At 36.9% G+C, this 25,195-nt stretch overlaps 1 protein-coding gene across 1 annotated transcript in view; it reads right to left on the bottom strand.

Moving 5' to 3' along the window:
- Positions 1-25,195, bottom strand: part of PREX2 (phosphatidylinositol-3,4,5-trisphosphate dependent Rac exchange factor 2) — a 286,647-nt gene that overhangs the window by 180,639 nt on the left and 80,813 nt on the right. Inside the window, exons 7-10 of the mRNA XM_032296288.1 lie at positions 21,962-22,095; positions 15,736-15,839; positions 7,160-7,309; positions 4,375-4,519 (exon numbers count right to left, since the gene is read on the bottom strand). Of these exons, the coding sequence (XP_032152179.1) occupies positions 4,375-4,519; positions 7,160-7,309; positions 15,736-15,839; positions 21,962-22,095 (533 nt within the window). The remainder of the gene's footprint in view (positions 1-4,374; positions 4,520-7,159; positions 7,310-15,735; positions 15,840-21,961; positions 22,096-25,195) is intronic.

The raw sequence follows: 25,195 nt of genomic DNA, 5'->3' as shown, positions 1-25,195 counted from the left end.
TCCCTCCCCTTCATTTTTCAATTAAATACTAATCTAGGTATTGCTCTGAAGGGATTTTTGCATATGTAATTAAAACCTCAAGTCAGTAGACTTTAAAATATGTAAATTATCCCAGTGGGCCTGACTCAGTGAGTGGAGCCCTTTAAAGCAGAATTTTCTCAGGCTAGTGGCACGAGAGGAAGTCAGAGAAATTAAACTCATGAGAAGGACTCAATGTGCCACTGCCATCTCTGAAGACGGAAAGGACCTGGTACCAAGACATGCAGCCTGTAGAAGCTGAGAGCAAACCTTGGCTGACAGCAAGGAAACAAGGACTTCATTTGCAACCTCAAGATGAGTCCTGCCAACAACCTGAATAAGCTTGAAAGTGAACTTTCCCCCAGAGCCTCAAGATAAGAGTCCCATCTGGCCAGCACCTTGATTCTGGGGTTGTGAAACCCCAAGCAGAGAACCCAGTTGAGCTCTCTGGGTTCCCAAATATATGGTTCACCCCATTTCTGACTAGCGTTGTTTTAAGCTGCTAAGTATATATTCATTAGTTATACAGCAATAGAAAACTAGTGCACACCAAAAGACATAGAAAAGTTTTACTACATTGTTTTGAAAATGTTAAATTACTTGGTAAATTCATTATTGTATCTAAACTGTCATCTATAAGGAATACTCCAGCACAGAAGCATCCATCAGAACTGTCTACCACACACTGCTGCAGCTGTGAAGGCCACAGTGGATTATAGCTTACATCTGTCACCATTGCAGGGCAGCCCCAGGCCTCAGAGATAAGAAGGATGATGTTTGTATCACTTAGGAGAGCCTCAGCTATGCAGCAATTTTTTTAAAAAGGTCGTCTGGTTCCATTAAGAGAACATTAAATATAGAGACATTTTGTTCTCACTCATAGGCGGGTGTTGAACAATGAGAACACTTGGACACAGGGAGAGGAGCATCACACACTGAGGTCTTTGTGGGGGAACTAGGCGAGGGACAGTGGGGGATGGGGAGTTGGGGAGGGATAACATCGGGAGAAATGCCAGATATAGGTGATGGGGAGGAAGGCAGCAAACCACATTGTCATGTATGTACCTATGCAACAGTCCTGCATGTTCTTCACATGTACCTCAAAACCTAAAACGCAATAAAATATTTTTTTAAAAAACACTGCGTTGCTCATGTTTTAAAAGTCTAACATTTGAACTTTTATATAAACTGAATTTGTTGTAGACTGGTTTTCTTTTTTGGCCAGAGAAACAAAGCTATGGACTGCATCAGGAAATTATTTCTCCATTAATTTCAAAAACAAAAGCAAGAAAAATGGCTAATGTCAAATAATTGAGGGATATAAAATTCTAAGTGGGTTGTCTAGACTACAAATACAAAGCAGCAAAAGTTGTTAAATATTTTTATTCTTTTATTAAACAAGAACCATTCAAAACCGTTAGTTTCCTATTGCTGCATAACAAATTCAAAAGAAAATATAAGAAAAGGTGAAACAAAGTGTAGTAGTTAATATCATGTAGTTGCCATAAGACAACTGGGATTCAAATCCTGTTTCTGCTCCACTACCTGTTCAACTAGCAGTTTATGAATTCAGCTTTTTAAACCTCAGCTTCTTCATCATTAACATAGAGACAATATTAAGAATGTCAGGCTGGGTGCAGTGGCTCACGTCTGTAATCCCAGCACTTTGGAACGCCAATGCAGGTAGATCAGTTGAGGTCAGGAGTTTGAGACCAGCCTGACCAACATGGTGAAGCCACATCTCTACTAAAAATATAAAAATTATCTAGGTGTGGTGGCACATGCCTATAATCCCAGCTACTAGGGAGGCTGGGGCAGGAGAACCCAGGAGGCAGAGGTTGCAGCAAGCCAAGATCATGCCGCTGCACTCCAGCCTGAGTGACAGAGAGAGGCTCCATCTTAAAAAAAAAGAAAAAAGAAAAAAAAGAATGTCAGTGTCACAGTGCAGCCAAGGGATTAAACGGGATGATAGACGTCAGAAACTCAGCACGGGGCCTGTGCATAGTGAGCTTTACTAACTCGTGACTGACAAGTGAGTTGAGATGGTTGCTATGTAGTTAAGGCATAATTATCTATTCTGCAGGCACTAGATTTCTGAAAATGTCAAATTAAAATGAGGAAAAAGCCAATTTAAATATTGCTATAAATTGGAAATATTTTGAAGAGTGAGAAGTCAAGAGTAAAGGAACCCAGTGAGTAGCTTTATCATTGGAACTACTCAGGGAACGGAGAGATTCCATCAACACTCTGCTAAAGGACATTGACCCACTCAGAAATGACCTCAAACTTGCCCTGTAAGCAGCAACAGTGTGTTGTGATGGAAAAGGCCACAATAACCTAACATTTACTGAGCCTCTCCTACCTATCAGGTGATCTGGGAGAAGCTTCATATACCATCACAATGAACTTGCACTATTACCATGTGTCATCGTGTGGGTGAAGGGTTAGCAAAACCTATTCTTCCGTAAGAAAAAATTTGACCCTGGGCTAACTTTCTATAACAGCTATGCTCCCCTAGACACCTGTCAACTGCTAAATTAGGCAGCATTGCAATGGTAAAAATGACCCCGGTGGCTAATTTGCATACCTATAAAAGCCTAGTGGGGAGTCATAACTTGAAGTGACTCTCTTGCAAGTGGGCACGTCCTGGTGAGGACCCGGAAAGTTATGCCCATGGAGTGGGTACAAAAGATAGCATGTTTTGCTACACAGGGCTTCTACGCCAAGATAAACTCACATCTTCTCTTTTCCTTGCACAAGAGCTCCTACCACCTGAGGGCTACCTACAAGCAACAGTATGGCTCACTGGCAGATGTGTTGCCTGCTGTGAGGATCATTCCTAGTGAAGAAGAAAGCCAGATGCTGCCCTGCAGGCAGAGGGTTTCCTGGCCAATGTATTTCTGAGTTGGGGGTTGGGGAGTGTATTAGTCCTTTTTCACACTGCTGTAAAGAACTTCCCTGAAACTGGGTGTATTAGTCCATTCTCATACTGCTATTAAGAAATACCCAAGACTGAGTAATTTATAAAGGAAAGAAGTTTAATCGATTCATAGTTCTGCATGCTGGGAAGGCCTCAGGGAACTTACAATCATGGCAGAAGGGGATGCAGGCATACCTTACTGGCAGCAGATGAGATAAGGTGCATGAAGGAGGAAAAGTCCCTTATAAAACCATCAGACATCATGAGAACTCACTTGCTATCATGAGAACAGCATGGCGGAAACCAACCCCATGATCCAGTCTCTTCCCACCAGGTCCCTCCCCTGACACATGGGGATTACAATTTGGATTATAACTCCAGATGAGATTTGGATGGGGACACAGCCAACACATATGAGGGAGGCAGAGGTAACCTATGATTACGTTGTATGTTCCCATCACTGGTTAAAAAGACATCCTAGTGAGTGCTGTAGGTAAGCTCTACCATCATCTCCATATTTTCAGAGAAAATGGAAACTTAACTAACCTAAATCACGCAACAAATTGGTGGTAGCGCTAGGAACTGAACAGATAAGTTTGATTGCCATCTGGACTGTTAACTACTACTCCAGTCTACTTTATAAACTTGGTATTGATAGCCACTAACCATATGAAATTGTTAAGCTCCCTGACCCACAGTTTCTGTATCTTTAAGAAAGTATAAAGGTATTTAACTCCTACCTAAGTATGTATTCCAGCATTAGAAGTAATGTATAGGAAGAAGTCAGCACAGAGGCTGGTCTAAAAAGAGCTACCTGAAGGCAGCTAACCTTCTTTTTGGCCCTGAGCTAATTAAACCAGCCAGGGAATTTCACTGAATGCTGTCTAAACAAACCAAACAACACTTAGTCAATCTGCTTACTCTAAAAACCAAAGCGAACCCTCTGCCTGCTGCTTGGTGCCTGTCTCTTCACATGACCCACATTTCTAGACTCTTCACCTACATCCTTTACCCTGAGCCCAGCTGCCTAAATTCTGAATTAACTGAGAGTTCAGACTGTCTCTTATCCTCCTTGTCTTTCTGATTCCAACTTTCAGGCCCTATATGCATGTCCATACTCAACCAGTCATCCTGTCCCCCTGTAGGCAAACCTACTTGCCTGTCCCTCCCTGCCTGGCCCGAACCTCCCTTTCTTCTGGGATCATGACATATCAGAAATTGTGGAAGTCATGAATGAATGGATGGATCCCTTGAGTTTCCTAGTTATGATCCTGGCTCTCTATCCATTCCTTCATCCTGCCACAGCCCAGGAAGTGGCAACTGTAGAGTTTTCAAAAATGCCCAAGGGAATACATTTAAAAGAAAACTAATTAAAGTTAACAGGTGAGATGGTGAGAATATAAAAGAAAGTCATGCACCCAAACTCCCAACCCTACCTTCCAAGAAAGCATTTAGGGAACGTAGTCAGTTTTCTTTTTCTGTCTTTGATCAGATTTCCTTGTCTGCACATCATTTTATAAAGTTTCTCGCCCTGTTCAGAGATCATGACCCAGGTGTCCTGCTCCATTCCTAATTTTAAACCTATCAAAAATGAGAGAAATGAGAGGTAACTGAAAACTCTCTTCATTCATTCACTCATGCCTTCATTAAGCAAGCATTTGTTGCAGCTCTACCATGTGCTGAGGGTTGTGGATACAGAGCTTTGTATAATAGTGTCCTGGTGTACCAGAAGCTGGGGGAGGGTGGGGGGCAGGGAGACCTGGAAGGCAAAATCCCAGGGTATATGTCACCTTTGTGCAAATTGTGCCCCAGAGGCATAAAAGTTTAGCAAGGACAGTAAGAAGAGCAGCTGAGTCCCAGCCTCCATTGAGCCCTGGACCAGGCATCCTTGTTCAGGGTTAGATCAGCATAACTGAACACGGTAGCCCTAGAGACAGTTCTGAGGGATGGGAGGAAATGTGATATTAAAGAGGCACACTCAGGCCACCGCACCTCCCCCTTAGAAATGTTAAGAAAGGTTTCACAGAAGGACCTTGACTTGAATTCACAGTTATGAATGGGGATTTCTAGAGAAAGCAGAGCTAACTCATTTGAAGCAACATGGAAGCCCAGAGCCATGGGTTTTAAGAGAAAAGATAGGAGATGTGCTGGTAGGATAGGCAAGATCCTTGTTCAACCTGAAGTTCCAATCTATTTCATTCCTTAAGTATTGGGCATCCATCTAAGTGTTTTAACCAGTGGGAGGAGAACGGTCGGGTAGTACAGGAAAAAAAGTTGTATTGCTTTGGAAACAAAGCTCGGAGGATAGTGTGGAGAACAAACTGAAGAGGGAAAGATTTAAAAAGAGGGACACTGTTAGGAGAAACCTCAAAAACTCAAGCAAGTTCAACTCACTGCAAATAAGGGTAGGGTCATAGGGCAAAGAAGATGAAGTTGAGAAATAGGTCAGAGGCGCTACTGATAAGATGTTGGTTAAATGTGGGCGGGAAGGAAAGAGAAGAAGCCAGATGCCTTCCGGGCTTCTGATGAGAGTAACTGAATGGAAGCAGGGAGGTGTATCAGGTGAAGGCATCCAAGTAACCAGGAGTCCGGTGGGCACCGAGTATGCCTAGTGTGGACATTCAGGTGGGAGTCCAGAATTCAGTTGAAAACATGAGCATCTCAAGGGAGAGGGCAAGGCTGGACATAAGGGTTGGCAAATCGGCAGTGTACAAGTGGAAGTTAATCTGATGGGAATAGATAACTCAGGCAAGGAATCTACTTAGAGAAAAACAGTGCCCAGGTTAACATCCTAGAACACTGGCACTTAATCAGGGCCGATGAGGAGCTGTTGCAGAAGAAAGAGAAATACTTGTATTCTTTTTAGTCATCTAGCTGCAAAATTTCCTACCAGGACTTTATTTTTGACAATGCTGAAGCCATTAATATTTGTCTTTATTCATAAATAATCCCTTAAGAATAGAGTCTAATAAAGATAAATATAAAGATAAAGATCATATGCAGTTTTAGAGCATGTGCTTTTTCTTTTGTTTGGGGGTTTTTATTTTGTTTTGTTTTTTGTCTTGGGTGGATCATAGCCATTCTTAAAAAAAAATTCAACTTGAAAAGCTTGATTCACCTTTTAACTATTTGTTTGCTATTTGAATTGACTGCTACATTAAACAAAACTTAGAGTCAGTTATATATTCATAAACTTTGTTTTAAAATTTTCTATCTGGTTCTTTATCCAAAATCAGTCAAAGGAGTATTTGAAAATGCTTTGGAAATTCTACAAGTATGTACCATGAATACTTTAATCAATGTAGCAATTTTGCATATTCTTCGGGGGAAAACATCTGAAGATGATAGAAAGAGTTCTTCGTGTCCCGAAATTTCATTACCAATGAGGTGTTTTATTCCTGGGTCTCCAGAAGTAATCAACAATGACATGCTTCTTAATTAAGAAATCAATTGTTAATTAGTAGAAATGCAAGCATTTCTATTTCTGAGCTGAGTTATAGAAATATGCCGTTTTGCAGATAAACTTCAAACAACTGAATATAGTCAGGCCAAATTCTTTTTGCAAATTTTTCTAAAAGCAAAAAACAAATTTTTGAGCTAGACCTCCTCATATGAACAAGCAACTAATTGGGTCACATTATAGTATGTTCAAAGACCTACCAATTTTTAAAAGTTTGTATAAATCCAAAGTGCTTTAATCTATAATTAGGAAGCTAACATACTGGGTCTAAAAATTTGAATGTTCTGTTAAGTATACAGAGAACAATTGGAGGCCTTCAACACTGCATTATGTTATTGAAGCTTGTCGCTTAAAGAAAAATTTGGTAATGCTGGCTTAGAAATAGCAAGAATAAAGTGCAAAGAAAATTGATCATTTTCTATTAAAAAGACTATTTAAAACATAGTTTTCTATTTTAAAAAACTATTTAAAAGACACTACCATTCATAACATAATTACTTTGCTAACTCTGTAAGTATTACATAACAATGTTGTAAGTATCAAATAAGTCTTTTAGTATAAGGCTCACATCATATGATATTATATTAAGTTGGTCCAGAAGTAATTGCTTTCAATGTCAAAACTACAATTACTTTTGCACCAACCTAATAAATCACGTGACCTTCATAAACCTTTTCACTTTTTCATGCTTTTCTGTTTTCTGCTCCCACGCTAAGTTACGATCTTCACAAAGTATAACAGTGCCCAATTCATACGCCCACCTTTCCGCCGTTCTCTTTCTTTCAAAATAGCTTCAAACCATTCATGCTTCTCTTCAGGTGTTTTTGCCATACAAACAAACCATTTATTTTTTGCTGTGTTATGTATCTTCCATCCATTAACAACAATGTGTCCGCTGCTATGGAAATCAGCTGGAAATTAATGGGTAAAGGCAAATGAACAAATAGTAACACACATTATTATATCAACACAATCATTCAATATACAAGAGTTCCAAAACCACTCAATTGTTCAAAATATCTTTGCTTTATATATGTATATCAAAAAAGTAAACATTTAAAAAATTTAACAATGCTTTTATATTGGATGCAGTTAGTGCTCAATAACAGAACATTTCTAGCTCACAGTGTTAATATATTACATGAAACTAGACACTACAAACTAATTAACACTTTTTGGTCTATGATCAAAAATACTGTCAAAGTTTCCAAAGCATAAAAGAATAACATACAAGAAATTTTCTTCTCATTCAAGATGTCTTACTTATTTTATCTTTCTAATATTTCTTTGAAAGAGTATTCTAAGTTTCTGAGACAGTCTTTATCCCAAGGAACAATTCTCTATTATTTAATGAACTGCATGCTAAAAATTCATCAATGAAACACACTGAGTGCAATTACCTAAAACTACAATAAATGGAAACATACAAATGCCAAACCATTACCGTTGTACATGGTTGAGACATACACTCATTAATCCACTTCACTCTGTTTAAGTCACATAAATGGAAACTTATAAAAATTTAGAAGATAAATTGACATTTAATTGCCTTTTTTGATACCTCACCATAATTTTGGGTAAAGGGTCATGCTGCGTTTGAAAATGTCAATAGCAAATGGTATACAGTAGCTCTCTGCCTAACAGTAGGTAGAGAATAGTGAGATAACTTGCAAGTGACCTTTACTGGCATGACAGTCCCTGAAAAGCATAGATTCCAAGATGGGAAAAACCTGTGACAGGGCCTGAGTTGGCACCTGTGCCAATTAAAGTGACCCTTTTCCTGTGTGTCTCCTGAAAGTCATTCCGCAGTGTTGAGGAGGTACGCCACAAGAACATTAAAGGTGGTTTAGAAAATGACTTTGTGGCACTTTGCTTGTTTTGTTCTTTTTTTCTCGGATAATCTATTATTTTTAGAAAGTATTTTAGGAGAAACAGATGTGCTTGGTGCTCATTCTCCCCAAATCTGGTTCTCATAGTCTTTTTCATTAGCTCCAAAATCACTACACATTATATGAGGTCAGAGTAATAATACCATAGATGCATTATCAAATGATGCTGTTCAGTTGTGGAGTCTTTAAAACTTCCAAAGTACTTTTGAGTCAGAATAGAACGACATTAAACATTAGTCTGTATTTTATACAGGTGTCATAATCCATGAATAATCAATAATGACTTCTGATAATATAGAAATTCAAGCTGGCAGAGACTTCCCTCCCAAAAAATTACAAGTACTTTTAAAAAATATTTTTTGTACTTTTCTTACCTTTATGTGTTTAATTCACGTTCCCATCCTACACAAAGTAAGAAAACTCCATAATTCATGTCAGATAAGTATTCATGGGCATTAGTGGGAAAATAAGATTTATTAATTCATAATAACAGTATAATCCCTCCTTAATATCTATAAAATAATCCACTGACAAATTATGATAAACTGGTGAAAAAAAATTCAGAAATTCTCAAATTCCACACATTTAGCACACTCCCCCAACCCTAACCACTTGTGACCTAACAAGACCAGAATCACAAACAAGCCCAAGCTTTTTTTCAGGCTGTCTTCTCTCTGTTCAAATCAGGCCATGATTAGTTAAGTGAACCTTACACCTACAGTTTAAAAGATCCCACATGGCCACTCATGTTATTACACCTTTAACCATTACTCTAGATAAAGTAAATCACAGTAGCCAAATGTAGTCTACAGTCATAAACATTGGACATCTAAAATGAACACAGTGTAGCCCTTCCACAGAGCACAGGGAAACACAAATTCATGTGCCAAAATCATCAGGGTCATGCTCCTGCCACCAAACGGGTGTACCCTGGGGCCCACCATGTCTGGTAACAGGGGGTCTTCCTTCCTGGTTTGAGTCTGGTCACTGGCCTCTTCACATCTTGCTGGCCATCCCTCAAATATTTTTCATCAGGACATTTCTTATCTCAAAAGCCACCCACTGGGTATCTCACCACTGAATCAAGCCAAAACTACATGTAGACTTTGCCTTAAAGGTTCTTCCCAAACTAACTCAACTCTGTCTAACTTGTTCCATTTTTCACTATGTTCTAATGTGTTCCCACCATGCTTCTCTGCTGCCTTCCTGGTTATCTTGTGAATACTTATGTATTCCCCAGGCTGAGTTTCTCATCAAGCTACCTCCCTCCCCTATGCCTCACAGACTCTTACTCCTCTTGAAAGTGGACCCATCTCCTCCAGGAAGCCTGGCCTGACCAACTGAGGCTGTGCATCCAAATTTCTTTTGGAAAACACACAACTCAACTCAGAATAATATAAGTGAGCACGTGATTGATCACATGTGGCTATTGTTTCACTGTACAGAAACCAAGAGTATTAGCTGACTGTAAAATATACTGATATGGTTTGGGTCTGTGTCCCTGCACAAATCTCATATCAAATTGTAAATCCCAAAGTTGGAGGTGGAGCCTGGTGAACGGAGACCGAATAATGGGGAAGAATTTCCCCTTTGGTGCTGTTCTCATGCCATTGAGTTATTTGGTTGTTCAAAAGTGTATAGCACCTCCCCCACCCCTCTCTCATGCTCTGGCCAAGAAGATATGCCCCCTCCCCTTTACCTTCCACCATGATTAAGTATCCTGAGGCCTTCCCAGCCATGTGTACTGCACAGCCCACAGAATCGTCACCCAGTTAAACCTCTTTTCTTTATAAATTATCCAGTCTCAGATAGTTATAGCAGTGCAAGAATGTTCTAATTCATCCACTGTCTCAAATAACAGCTTAATTGCGGCACTAATACTTTAAAAGAACAGCTTGTGTCAAATAATTTTAGATGAAGAAATAATGCTCTTTTAAAGTTCATCTGCTAGCTAATTTCTATCACACCAATTTTAAAAATCATAAGTAATTTTAAACATATATACATAAATAAATTCACATACACAATTGAATATGCATACAACAGGCCTGAAAATGTAGTATACATACTTCATAAGAGCAACAAAATTATCAAATGTTATGCAAAATAAGCAATTGCTTCTCATTTTTTCAAAAGATACAGTGACACTTAAATAGCTTCACAGTTTTAATCCTAGCACATTGTTCAATATCTTCATACTTCAAAATAAAAATTAAACTTATCCATAAAGAACACCCTCACTAAGATCATTAAAAAGTCTAACATTGCTTTGTACTTAGTCATAATTGTGTTTAAAACATTTAAATGAAAGAATAAATAATTTATTAAATGGCAAACACAGGAATTTTCCAAGCTTCAATGAATCTAAAATGTTAAATTCTATAGGACGAATAGATTTTAAATCGCCATTCTTTAAATGTGGAATATCTAAATTCAACAGCCTTTAGTCACTGATTTCTTCCAAAAATAGAAAAATCCAAGGGGCAAACCTGAACAAGTCACTAATTACTTGAAGCTATACAGTTTGCAAATTCCATGCTCTTATTTCAGTACAGTTTCATTTAATGCGGTGGGATTTTTCCAAAACTGATAGACTATAAATATCAGTGGACATGCCAGTATCCTTTGACTAAATTTGCATTTCAATAAGATGGACAATATCCAAGTATTATAAAAAGGCTAAGAAACAGAAGAAATTGCCAGACTATCTTATTGAAAACATCAAGAAACTGATGTCTAAATAATGTATTCAATTCTTATCCTGGAGATCAACATTGTGAATGCATAAATTTCTAAGGGAAACTTTACAACTTATAATTTGCTCATAAATATTTAACATTGAGAAAAATTTTTTGAATAAATCTTTGACTTTTATCACATAATAGAAGAAAAATTTCTAGCATCCCAAATAGCATATATTATTTTTGGCAAAAAAAGGGGGAGGGAGAATCTAATTGACTTTTCCTTTTAAAAATCTAAAAAGCAGTTCATCTCTTAACCTTTCTGAATTCCCAAATATTTTCTCTTAAATTAATAATATTGAAAATGTAATTTTATCAGAAAAAAACTATTATATTCTTACATTCTTTTCAACATTATTAAGCCATTGTTTCTTTTTAATTAAGAACATAGTCAAGCTAGCTTATGCATCAATACTACAGTTGTTAAAGTAACTGGTTTATCTATTCAATCGACTGGTATGAAACAATAAATGCTATTTTTTGGTGATAAGGCATGAAGATAAAGATAACTATCACTGAGATAATGCAGGTACTTGATTTAAGTGAAAAAGGATACAAAATTACCAAGTTTCACATTTTCAAGCATTTTTAAAATCTATGCATTAAAAGGAAAATTGCAGGAAATATTGTTTATATAGTCTTATGTATTTGTGTTTGTATGACATTATCTACTGTTTTTCACCTTTATTTTTTTTGCAATTTCCAAAGTTTCTTCAATCAGCACAATTTAATTTATTAAAATAATGTATTCAATATATGAAAATAGTTTCAAATATTTATATCAAAAGGGAGAACTAAAAATTTTAAATTAACTTACTTTTAAATAACACCTTAAGAGTAAAAATTTTCATCTTATCCAATTCAAATTTGACAAATGTACTGAAATCTATGGTATGTCCAACACTAAACTACAGACCACACTTTCTAAAGGTCAACATTCTTGCCCTCTCTCCAACCACAGAAATAAACTGGTGCATAAGAGAGAATACTAATGATCTGATGAATACTAATAACTTCTGAATGGCTTTCCAGGCATACACTATAAAAATTACCATGAAAATTAATTCTAAGAAGTTCAATTGCTTTCCTACTATCGCCTTTAAGCTGGATTTTCATTATAGCATCATGATCAAACTAGTAGTCCCAGAATCTTCAAAGAATTAGTTAGATTCACTGAGAGTTGAAATCTGAAGAATGGTGGAATGGAAATATGGCCACAAATGCAAAGCTCAACATCTTCCTTGAATACAGGAATTAATAAATAACATGGGCAGACTTAAATAAATACATATACAATTTTTGCACTTCTGCATATTATACCATCATTTAATTAAATTTCTTTTTATACTAAGATATAACTATGATATAAACCAAGTCATTATGTATTATGAATAAAGTTACGATAATATTATTTTTCAAAACATTTGAGATGTTCACTTCCATCTCATTGCAAGTTCAATTATTTTTTCTCCAAGTTTTGAGCTATATCAATGCAATTAGTCATCTAGTAGAGCGTCTTTCTTTAAAAAGTATTTTATTATACCTAGAGTATACAAAAATACTCAGTATCTGTATAAATCAAATGGAAGAAAAACTTTTCCATTCCATTTTCCATCACAAGTTCTAAGTGCCAGGCACAGTGGTACATGCCTGTAGTCCCAGCTACTGAGGGTGAGTTGAGAGAATCATCAGTTCAAGTCTAGCCTGGGCAAAATAATGAGACTCCCCACCACCACCCCTGTGTCAATTAAAAAAAAAAGTTCTAAGTATGCTTAAAACTATATATATCAGTTCACCCATTTCATTATTTAGAACTAAATATGGTATAGGTGTTTGTTTTTGCTTTTGGCAATGGCAGATGAGCCTGATATTGTCTGTCTAACCCACATTTAGCTTATCCAGGGACCAAGTATGGGGAGTACTTGGCGTAGGGACATTAATCACCTCTGCTGAAATCTGTCTGCATCAGAGCTTCATGCACAAAGTAAAAAATAAAGCAGACTTAAAACCTGAGCTCATCAAAAAGAAATGAAGATTCTATGCTGGAAAGGACCAAGGAAACAACAAAGAGAGAAAGGTCATGCAGCACCCAGATCATTTCTGGGTACAACCAAACTCAGCCTCCATACACTGATACCTTGTTCCTTCACTGCTCTTCACTTGGTCCCTCTCTGTGTCACAAAGCATGTGTACGGAAACCCAGCAAACTTAATTCTAGCCCCAGCTATGCCTTACTCAGCTTGGTAAACATGGGCAAGTTAGTTCTTAAACCTGGCCTCATTCCTATCATCTGAAATGCTAATGGGGTACATTAATTAATCATCAAGATCCTATCCATCTTTAAAATTTCTATTTTTGAATTTCCAAGTCTGAGAGGTGATGCACACTCCCCCGAGAAACCTAGTGGATATACCCATGAGAAATCTAAATTTCCCTTGCAGGAAACTAGGAGATGGTATCCAGTTGCAGCTCGAAAATACTTTAAGTGATTTTGTAGCAACCATGTACAGCCAAATTCTTGCTACGTGCTGCTTATACATATTCAAGAAAAAGTAAAGAGGGGGAAAGCCCCAAATTGAATAATACAAAGTCTAATAAATATCTTGATCTTACTTTAAAGAAAGTCAATTCTGTGAATTTGTGTCCAGGTTCCATCAGACAGCTAATTTATGACAACTAAATATCTTGCAATGTCTTGTCTTGCTTCTAATTCATATCCAACAAGGTCTTAGGCCCAGTCTTCCACGATGCTTTTGCCCAAAGGAACTGAGGATCTGTAGGCTGGAATATTACTAGCATCAACAGAACCTTTTGGTGGAATTGAATCCAAGGACCATTTGTGCAATTCAAGTCACCCTTTAGAAGATCTCACTCCCTTACCATCTGACACAGATGCACTGGAAGACAGCAGTTTATGTCCATGCCTCCAAAGGTCCTGGGCTCTTACATCTCTTTATCTAGTTTTCCAGCCGACCAAAAGCACAGTAATCAGAGTGAGCACTAGCACAACTCAGTCAGACCACCAATGCAGATGGCACTAATGGGGGCACTCACATCACAGGAGGCAAAGGGAGAAAGTGGGACATAAGAGGTGGATGTTCAGTCTCTCAGGAAATAAGGTCAGGGGCCCTATTCCCATGAGAAAGCCTAAAAGTGGAAGAAAATAAAGGAAGTGCCTAACCATCAGTGGGGAGGTGGTCCCATTATGGGTAGTCAGGGCCAATAAAGAACAGAGTAGAAGTTTTTACTATTCTTTTACTGTCTGACTTCCTCCCAACTCAGGTTCAAAGTGGGCATTTGGGTATTCTTTTGAACATTCAGGTTACAGAGGCAAGATAGCTCTTAGCATTTTAGACAGTTAACATTTCTAAATGTCATTATATAATCTTCTTAGAAAGCACAGAATAAATTACCGCTACGTTATAAAAAATAATGTGTACCTCCTGCTATGGAAAGGTAGCCAACTGGGCCCCACATGTTAGCATGGGAGTGTCTGCAACTGCATTACAGTCTCTAGCATGGAAAGGGATTTGAAACTGGATATCTATTTGTGTCAGCTGTCTGGCAGCTCCACAGTTAGCCAGGGATGAACCTCTCTACCGGATGAACACAATTGCATGACTCCTAAGCTGAGTGCTCAATCTCAGGTACCACATGAGTTTTGCTCATTGCATTTCTTTTTCCCTTACCTGCAGCAAAGGCAGTTAATTATTTTAAGTACTTGACAATTTATTCGGATGCTAGCAATGGTATTGAGAAGTTCCCTAGAGGTGAGCATTTGAAATCCTGTGCTTCTGACAGATTATAAATATTCCTTTCCCTTCTGAGACCCCAGAGTGACAATGAAGGTATGTAAGAGGTAGAGGGAGCTGATCTGTGTCCCAATCCCATCTATATAATGAATGTTATATAAGTATTTCTTTATATGAAAGTAAAAGCCATTAGCAACACTTAATATATTGCATTTCATCTTGTCTTTTCTCCTAGAAGCATATTTTTTAAGCTCTACCTAAAATCATTGGGGAAAAAATGGAATTCACTTTACTAAGCATTTATTTTGGAGACAACATTTTTTTTCAAACAGAAAGTACAATTTATTTTAAATTCATTTTACTTAATGTTTGTGACTGATCATGATTTCATAAATTTGCTTATAAAAGCCCATACTTTCAAATATATAGAACAAAAAGTTACCATTTTTGAGTAATAAGATATTTAAAACAGGCACTTACAATTACACAAACCACCTCCATCTTCAACTTTACAAGCAAATTGACAACCTAGCTCTATCAATAACAACTACATAGCTAAGACAAATGTAGAGTTTGCTATATTCTACAGCCAATATATTATAGGAAGAAAACATCATTCTTATGCTTATAAGACAGTATAACTAAAGAAAATTCATTCATTAAATATTTTCTGCACAGTACTCTCTGTTCCAATCTGTGAATGCCGCAGGACACTGCTTGGCCATTTCCCTGTATCCATGTTTCATGTGAGTGTGTTTTGGCTATATACAACTTTCCACGTTCACAGTAATCCTCCATTCCCTTATCTCAACTTTCTCTTTTCTCTACCAAACGACTTTAGCTAACCAAGTATTTCTAAGGTCTAATTCATGGAAGGTGAATTATCCAAGTGAGAAATCTGTCTTACAAGAGAATTTACTATTAGCATACCATTTAAAATCTACAAATCACTTACCAGTGCCATCATCCACATTCTCCACTTCCATCACCTCCGTGTTGATCCGCCCACGAAAAAGGTACCGATGTCCATCTGTAGATGCCTTGCTGTTCTTCAGCCGTCTTAAGATGGAATAAAATCACAATACTTTGTTACTAAACAATGTAAAACAATGTCAAAACAATATATTTTAAGCAATTCTTTGAAAAAAGACACCAAATTCAATCAACAATATCAAATGCCAGATTCCTGAAGATTTTTACATTTGTCCTCCCATTCATAACAGCACTGGTTGCTTTATGAGATGCAACTTAAAGACTAATTATTTTAATAAATTCAAGTTTCAAGCTAAGTACTCACTCTCCCATCTGTATACTGTAAGGATAGTATGAAGTGAGGACTCTCCCACCTGTATACTGTAAGGATAGCATAAGAATAGTATGCAGTGAGGACTCTCCCACCTGTATACTGTAAGGATAGTATCAGGATAGTAAGCAGTGAGGACTCTCCCACCTGTATACTATCCTTAACTTGAAATTTGAATGTGCTTTTGCTCAACATAAGACATTAGTGGTGCCCAATCAGACTCTGGCAGACACTAACAACTGGTCATTTTAAAATTTCATTTGAGTTTTTTTCACCTTAATGACTCAGTTTTCAGTAACTAGCTGGTAATTCCCAGCTAGTATTTTTGATCCCTCTGAAGAATTGGCTGTGCTGAAGGTTCTTAAACTCAGTGATATCCAGCTATAAAAATATTTCTCATAGCTTATGTTTATAATATAATCACCATACAGGTAACTTAATACATTTGTAATCCTTCGTAAAGGCCTTATTCATTTTTAAAATACCCAAAACATTTCATACCTGCCCTGGTGTGGATAGGGTGGGCATAGGGACAAGTCTCCAGGTGCTATCACACTCTCTGAGCTCCTTCCTTGGAAAAAATTTCATATTCTTGACTTAGCTGTCCTCAAGCCTCATCAAAACTTAGTAGTCCTTCATCTCTACTAAAGAAGACTATGCAAATCAATTTATTAGTCTGACTGGACAGTTTGTCAGCCCCAGATCTTCATCACCTTGCACCCCTCCTGTTCATTTTGAAAGCAACCTCTAAATGTTCTTCATTAATAGACATAAATCAATGCTATAAATTAGAAATTCAGCCCAGGTAGCTACGAAAATTGGCCTCACAGGAGGTTGAATATAGAGAGGAATGCAGAACAGACTAATATGCAGGTAACTAATATGCAGGTATTATTTCCAGCTGGGAAATAATATCACGGTGTCTTGAAAAATAGAATTTCTTGTGAGCTGGTACATCTAACTTAAAACCAATCATGCTGAAAAGGCTTAATATCCTTAACAGTTTTAGTCACAGGCAAAATAATCATGGATTATATGGGGAGCACCACACACAGGGGTCTGTTGGGAATTGGGGGAGGGACAGGGGAGTGGGGAGGTGGGGAAAGATAGCATGGGGAGAAATGCCAGATATAGGTGAAGGGGAGGAAGGCAGAAATCAAATCACACTGCCATGTGTGTACCTATGCAACAATCTTGCATCTTCTTCACCTGTACCCCAAAACCTAAAATGCAATAAAAAAAGAAGAAGAAAAAAAAAAAAGAATCCATCACTTAGTCCTATTTTCAACACATTAATTTTTTATGATGTTACTGTGAACTCTATATGTGCTTTGTATATTTCTCTTGGGTTGCAAATATTAATACTCAATATGAAATTCCAGTAAGTGTTTGATCAATTCTCTACCACTTAGCTCAGTTAGATTTTGATCTCTTCAGAAAATTGCTCTATTGAAGTTTAAAGGCCAAAAAGCCTATGGTTTGAAAATAATTATGCTGCATGTTATAATATTGCATATTTAAAAGTCTTGATTCTATTATTTCATTCCTAATTATGTGTTGTCATGGTAACCAGGACACATATACAAGAATGTATACAACAGCAGAAGAAGTGGCAAGAGCCCTAGAGCCGATAGGAGGATGAGGAATTAAATTGTGACACATTCAACTAAGGAAATATTGTGCAGCAGGTAAAATGAATCAATTTTGCTACATGCAAAATGGATATATATTTTTAGAAATTATATTGAATACAAATTATAAATTGCAAAAAACTAAAAACACTATGATACTGCTTTTTTAAAACTCATAAACAAGCAAAACTAAGCAATACCATGTTATGTGTATCAAATGCTACATCACACATTTTTAAAAAAACTAGTTTCTCCTGAGATTAATAATATTAAAAATAACCAGAGCTAGGATGCCTAAGCTAGCACTTCATTATTTAAAGAATGTAATTCGACAATTAAATTCATCAGGCCCCTAGTTCATATAATTACAGTATTATGGAAGTTTGGAAAAGGTTTCATTTACTCATATTTTCTGAAAGATCTCTACATCTTAGAAAGTATATGATGAGGTGAAGTTCATAAGGGAATGAAGTATTCTACGTGAAGGGAACAGATGGTTTATTTAAACAACTTCTCCAGTCCTGGAAGAGAATAGACATGTTGAACTATTATTTCCATCTCTAAACATTATGTAGTACTTGGTCTACATAGTACATTCATTAGAGGCATTTGCTAAATAGCTGGATTTTAATTTTGTTAAACATTTCCTGTGTTTAATGTAGTTAGCAATTCCAGTCATACGATCATATAATATCATGATTTGTCCACTAATGTTAATTTTGCAGAAGATTGGTCTTTACGGCAGGCATAGATAAAGATGAGATTAATTTTAATGAAAAAAGATTTCATTCTCAAATGGAGGCCTTTAATAACGGCACTAAAACACCTTGATTCACATTACAGTTTCTTAAGGAATAACACACAAGTAAAATAACAGCCTCTCCTACATCTTCCAAAACATTATTTCTATTAATCTCAATCTCGCTGTCAAACACAGAGAACTTAGAAGAGCATAATAAAAGATTCATTTTCACATGTGGTAAAAAGAAATTTTAAAAAACTCATTAGGATAGAGATGTCAACAATTTAATTATTTTTTGGCTTTAATCCTAATCTGTTCCCTCTCATGAAGATACATGTTGCATTCCTATATTTTCTCAGCTTATATAATCGCATTTTTGAATTAACATCTCTTACTGGAGAATTCTAACACTACAATCCATGTAGCAGAATTACCATCTATCATCAGGATAGTTGCCAAATGTTTGCTAACTTGCTCTGGGCATCTTGATAACTGATTTAGGAAAACTCAATATACAAGATGAAGAAATTCTCCCTTAAGTCTATCTTATAAATTAGTCGGTTTTGCATCTCTAATTCTCACTCTAACAGAAAATATTTGACTATAGTTGTCCAAATTCTAAACCTGGAATAAACAGTCACTTAAAATCCTGTGCTTTCAACTACTGCTTTACCTTTAAATTGAATGAAGCCTATTGGTACCATTTCGCTAAAACAAATGTGTCCTATATATAGTTAGGGTGAAGCATGTAAAGGCTCAGGAAACTTCTCAATTAAATGTCACTCTACTATTTTGCTTAATCAACAAGTAAAAAAATTTCCCAAGCATTCAAGAAAACATCCCATAAAATATGAACATTCTCAAGAAAAAAGTATATTCATGCTTTAAAACAAATAGCATTATATCAATAACAATACAAAAATTATTTACACTAATGATGGCTAAGCTCTATAGCAGACTAGTTTGCGTTTCATTCACTCATTCATTGATTCTGTATTTCTCAGCTGTTGACCACAGGCCTGTTCTAATTTCCAGGGAAATAGCATTGAAAGAGCAATAAGGCCCCTGTTCTCATGGACCTTGCAGTCTATAATCTAGTAAAGGTGGCAGGAAACAAACAAATGAATAATGAAAGAAATAGCAAGTGACAAGCACTTTCCAGATAATTGACAGTGACTGGGAGGCTGCATCAGTGTCTTCCCTGACCCTGGGATGGTCAGGGAAGACATTTCTGAGGGAATGATTTTTAAGTGAGATCTGAAAGCCATGAAGAATCTGGCCATGGAAAACTCAAAGGACAGGGCACACTGAGAAGGGAAGCAGCCAGTGCAAAGGCCCTAAAAAGGGAGCATATGCGGCACAAAAAGGAACAGGAGAAAGAGAAGGCTAACAAAGAGGGGAGGTGTTGTGCTTGGCGAAGTGGGATGTGATGATGTCAGAAGCAGGCAGGAGCTGGACGAGGCAGAATTTTGTAAACTAGGGTAAGGAGTATGAATTTTATTCTAGGTGGCTCCAAGTGCAGTGGCTCACGCCTGTAGTCCCAGCACTTTGGGAGGCTGAGATGGGAGGACTGCTTGTGGCCAGGAGTTTGAGATCAGCCTGGGCAACACAGTGAGACCTTGCCTCTATTGAAAAACAAAATTATCTGGGTATGGTGGCAAGAGCCTTTAGTCCCAACTAATTGGGAGCCTGAGGCAGGAAAATTGCTTGAGCCCAGAATTTCAAGGTTGTAGTAAGCTATGATCATGCCATTGCACTCTATCCTGCCTGTGCAACAGAGCGAGATCCTGTCTCCAAAAAAAAAAAAAAAAAACCACAAACAAACAAACAAAAACTTTATTCTAGGAAGCCAATGAAGACTTTGAGCAAGGTGACAACATGATCTGATTTGTTTTATAAAAGGTGCTCTGGTTTCTGTGGAGAGCATAAATTGTGGAGGTGTAAGAGAAGATATAGTGCATCAGTTAGGAGAAAACCGTTGTCACCAAAGGGGATCCTGGTGGCCTGGAGCAGAGTAGTGATGAAGATGGAGAGATGTGGAGAGATGCATGTATGTTTTCAATGCAGATTCAGGAAGATTTTCTAATTAATTGGATGTGGGATGTTGAGGGAAAAATAGGAACCAAGGCTAACTCATAATTTTTGGAATTGAGAAAACCAACAGAAAGGGAAAGCTGGGAGAGGAGTGACTTTAGAAAGGGGAATCCCATTTCTTCCATGTTATGGTTGAGGCTACTCATGCGCATCACAGCAGGCAGGATGTAGGAGTCTAGAATGTTGGGCTAAGGATGGAGATTTGAGAGCAACTGACACAGATGTGGGACATGAGTGATGGTATTGGATAAAATTAGCTGGGAAGAGTCTATGAATATGAAGAGGGAAAAGGAGTCAAATTCAGGGCCCTATTATAGCACTGCAATATCCAGCCAAGAGAATGGGGTGTAATAATATTAAAGAGAAGAGTGTTTGGGGAAGGTAGGATTGCTCAGCTAAGTTACATGCTGCTACAAAAACAAGCAAAACCTTAAAGAGCAGAGAAGTAACCACGTGAGTAAGAAGCCCAGCAGTCTATGGCCATTCTGATGGGAGTAGCTCAGTGGAGGAGCGTGAACGAAGACCTTGCTGAATGTTGTTCATGCCAGAATAACAAGTGAGAAAGTAGAAAAAGTGACAACATAAAACTCCTGCCAAGAAAGTCTGCTATGAAGGGCGACAGTGTGACACAAGATAAAGGACTTTTAAATTTTGAGATTGGGGATCTTTGACAATATTGGAGTCAGAATAGCTGAAGTGAGAATACCAGAGGAAGAAAGCTAGGAGGATGGGGGCTGATATTCAGAGTGGGATGCTTAAAATGGAGATTTCATTTTTATGGCTCTTGGTATTGACAAGGTAAAAGTATGGTGCTAGAACAGGTGACTCAGGTGTAATGGCAGAAAGGCTCATTGCAGGTGAAGAGACAGTGGGCTTTCAGGTAAAAAAAATTCTGGATAAATCATCCATGTGAGTTTTAAACACCCCAAAATGGCAACAGGAGTAGGGTAGAAAAAAAATGGTGCAAGAGCTAGCGAAATAGCTAAATTTACATGTGATAGTGAGATATTATGTGTTATATGAAGGAGAGAGGAGGGAAAGGCAGTGTGGGGGGAAGACCCATGGCATGAACTTCACATGTGCCAGGATCTTGAAGGAAGAGTGGGAAATGATTGGGAAACAGGATTAGGAATCAAGGAAGACACACCAGCCTCTTCTCCAGGGCCTGAGATACGTGGGTTAGGAACAAACTGTACCTCTCCACAAGAGGGCTCTGAGGACCCAGCATCATCAGATGACAGTGACATTTCAGTTAGATTTTAAAAGAAGGTGAAGCAAACAATCAGAGAGCAGACTGAACATATGTGAAAAAATGCACTGATGGATGATGGGTTCTGGGAAGCACAGAGGGAAGGTAGAAACTGTGAACTGGATAAACAACTTCAGAAGTGTGACTTGCTTAGGATCTTACCTGTGTTTTCTTTTGCAGTACACCAAAAGGTTATCAAAAAGGAAAAACACTCGTTCTTGAATATTTCCAGAAGAAATTTTCAGTAAGACTCCACACATCAGCATTTCAGTGCAGGTGTCAGTGATGTTGGACCCCTAAGTCAGGAGAAATGCAATTAATGTCTGTTTACTTGGTTGAAACTTCTGCATATAATTATTTTTCTACTTACAATTACGGTCGTTTTGATTTGAAGAAGCAATCTATGCACAGGCTAAAGTTCAAACAGCAGAGATAGTTAATGCACTGAGTGGAGGGCCCCTTTCCTCCCAGTTTTGCCCTGGTGAGTCTGAGCAGGCAGAACCATTGTTAAGAGATTCCGTGTCTCCTTCCAGATGTGTTGTGTATATGCACATACACAAGCATCTAGAATACGTGTTACCTATGTCATTTTGAAAGATTACTTCAAATTCATCCATAATGTTCATAATTCAAATTTCTCTTTTTTCTCTTTTTCCCCAGTATGTGGGAAAAAGGGGCCCCACAGACACAAAGTACATGAAATTGTCTAAATTTTTAACAGGTCTCAATTTATATGTCCACCCCTAGATATGGAGAAAAGAAATTTTAAAAATTATTTAAAGGGAGTAACTTTACATAGAGCCTTTTACCCTATTTATTAAAAGTTGGTAAAGGCACACTCACTTATTAAATAAGTGTTTCTAGCATCCCCATCAAAATTATATGACTAGTGACAAAAGTGATTCTTAACACAAACACTGGCCATTAGAAGTGAAGAGGAGACACAAGAGGGAAGGAGCTTGGGCCCCTGAATCTTCAACACAGGAAAACTGCCCCCCAATAGGGCACGAGCATCAGACTATGGTGGGAGATGCATAGATAGGCCTATTTTGAGCCATTATAAATATTATAGGCCATTTGTTTCTACAACCTAATCTATCATAAATAATGTACTGAGTTGGAACAAAACAAAAAAGAAAAAGGACATTTTCCATAAAAATCTATATGCATGCTCTGCAAGAGACTTTCAGTTTCAACAATATTTAGATTCTTTAAATCTGGAGTAAATTTCTAATTTTTCTTTAACTCAATTTTCTATTTTTAATGTTTGATATTTAACATTTAAAACATTAATTTTTAATTTCATATTTCTATGATAATCACTATAATAGTTTCTCTGGTCAATCATAAAAATTTAAAATGACAACTCATACCTACAATGACAACTCAAACTCCAAAATGAGGAATTAATTAATAGTTTTTTGTATTAATTTGATTCTCTTCATATTGTAAATTTTAGACATTTTCCTTTATTATTTCTTTTCATCCTGAAAGTGGATATGCAAATGATTTGGCAAAAAAAAAAAAAAGTTACAGAATTTCACGTACTTTGTCATGTGTTCATTAAACAAAGTGGTTTGAATTTATAGCAATTTCACAAAATGTACAGAATAGCCCTCCCTTAGACCATTTCTTATGATGACCCATATAAACCAACCCCAGATGATAAATTTTTACATTATGAAAGTGTTACTGCAGATATTATCTTAATTTTCACATTAAGTAAATCTCCCGAGTATCTCAAATTAACACATACAGATATCAGTAGACACATTCTTAACAATGCATTTCCTGACTTGTTGATAATTGCCTTTCTTAATAAATGCAAGGAGTATTTTATATAAAACTGAGCTAACTATAATGGCATCCTTATCTTACAACTGATTCAAAGTGCCACTACAATCAATCAAACTACTAGGTCTTTTTCCTCTATCTTGTGCTTTAGTTTGACTTTTTGAATCACCCAGTCCAAAAGGATATAAGAAACTCTCAAGTCCCTTGCTTGACATAGGTAGATCTATTCAATCTAAGGCATTATTATAAGTGCCCATCAGCTTCTTACTCCTGATTGATCAAAAAACAGAGTAAAATTAACTGACCTCTATAAGGTCAACACTTCATTTTACAAACAACTTAAATCATCAGTTTAGACAATTATTAATCACATTTTCAGAAAACAAGGACAAGCACAACCATCGACAGCTTCTAGAATTTATGATTATGCTGCAAAATATATCTCACAATATACGCACAACATTGGTCAGATTGTTTTACTTAATCTGACTTAGATGTCTCTGTCACCGAGATGATGCACCTTTAACACTTAAAGCAAGCTTCAAAAATTAGTGCAATATCACCTTTCACCATCTTCTACCACAGTAATATATCATCATGGCATGAAACATCTTCCATGAGTAATCAAATAATTCCCTGAAAATTGTTAATGCACTAAAGGATTCTATGTCAAAATGTGCAGGTTTGTCTAAAAATATCATTCTAACACAGCAGCTTACAGCATTTTCCTTTACACTGCATTTATCTTTTAGACTATAAAGAATGCCCACTGTGCCTTTGATTTCCCATGATTTAATCTGTGCATTATCTCTATGATAATGGCAGGCAAAAATCATTAACAACTGTTTAACCACAGATATGTTGGAATCTGTGGAGAGAAACTACAATCTTGGAAAAGATGAAAGATGACAGGAGGCCTTGAAATGTCCCCACTCATATACAATGCATCAGCAGACAAAGATCTAACGGGGCTAGATCCATTCACCGTCGAAGAAAAGAAAATTGACAAGAGCGATAACTAGATGGTGCTTTGTAAGAGAATAGTTTTGATATCAAAGGAGTCTCTTGAAAAAAATTGATGAAGCATTTGAACATTCTTACGAAGATAAGTTTTTTAAAAAATACTATGAAAACAAACATAAAATTAAGAATATTATATTGTTTTATCATAAAATGTTTGATTCCCCCCAAAAAAAGACTCAGCATTCGATTCACTCTTTTTAAGGTTAAAAATATTAACTAAAATTATAACCTGATTTCTGTGACATATAAAAGAAATAATATAAATTTTCATTTTTCCAAAGATAAAGTCCCATCAAACCTTCCCCACCTCCCACTTAATTGAAATTTTGTGCCTCTTTAAGTGGATTCATTTTCAGTGGTCTTTTTCCAGAACCACTTATCCTCAAATAACAAAGACTATCTATATAAATCAATTCTATCTCAAGGTAGAAGATGAATTTGTATCTGCCAAATCACCTTGTATAGAGGACAAAAGGAAAAAAGTCCCAGCACTAATATCTGGAAGACTCACATCTATGAAATAACAAGAAACATGACTTGAAGTCAATACACTGTCAGGCAGAAACTCAATCAAATGGA

The sequence above is a fragment of the Sapajus apella genome, unplaced genomic scaffold (genome assembly GCF_009761245.1).
Source record: "Sapajus apella isolate SASKATOON/1434 unplaced genomic scaffold, GSC_monkey_1.0 scaffold35, whole genome shotgun sequence".
NCBI lineage: Eukaryota > Metazoa > Chordata > Mammalia > Primates > Cebidae > Sapajus > Sapajus apella.
Note: the sequence above shows the minus strand (reverse complement) of the source record. Positions and strands in the feature narration are given on the sequence as shown.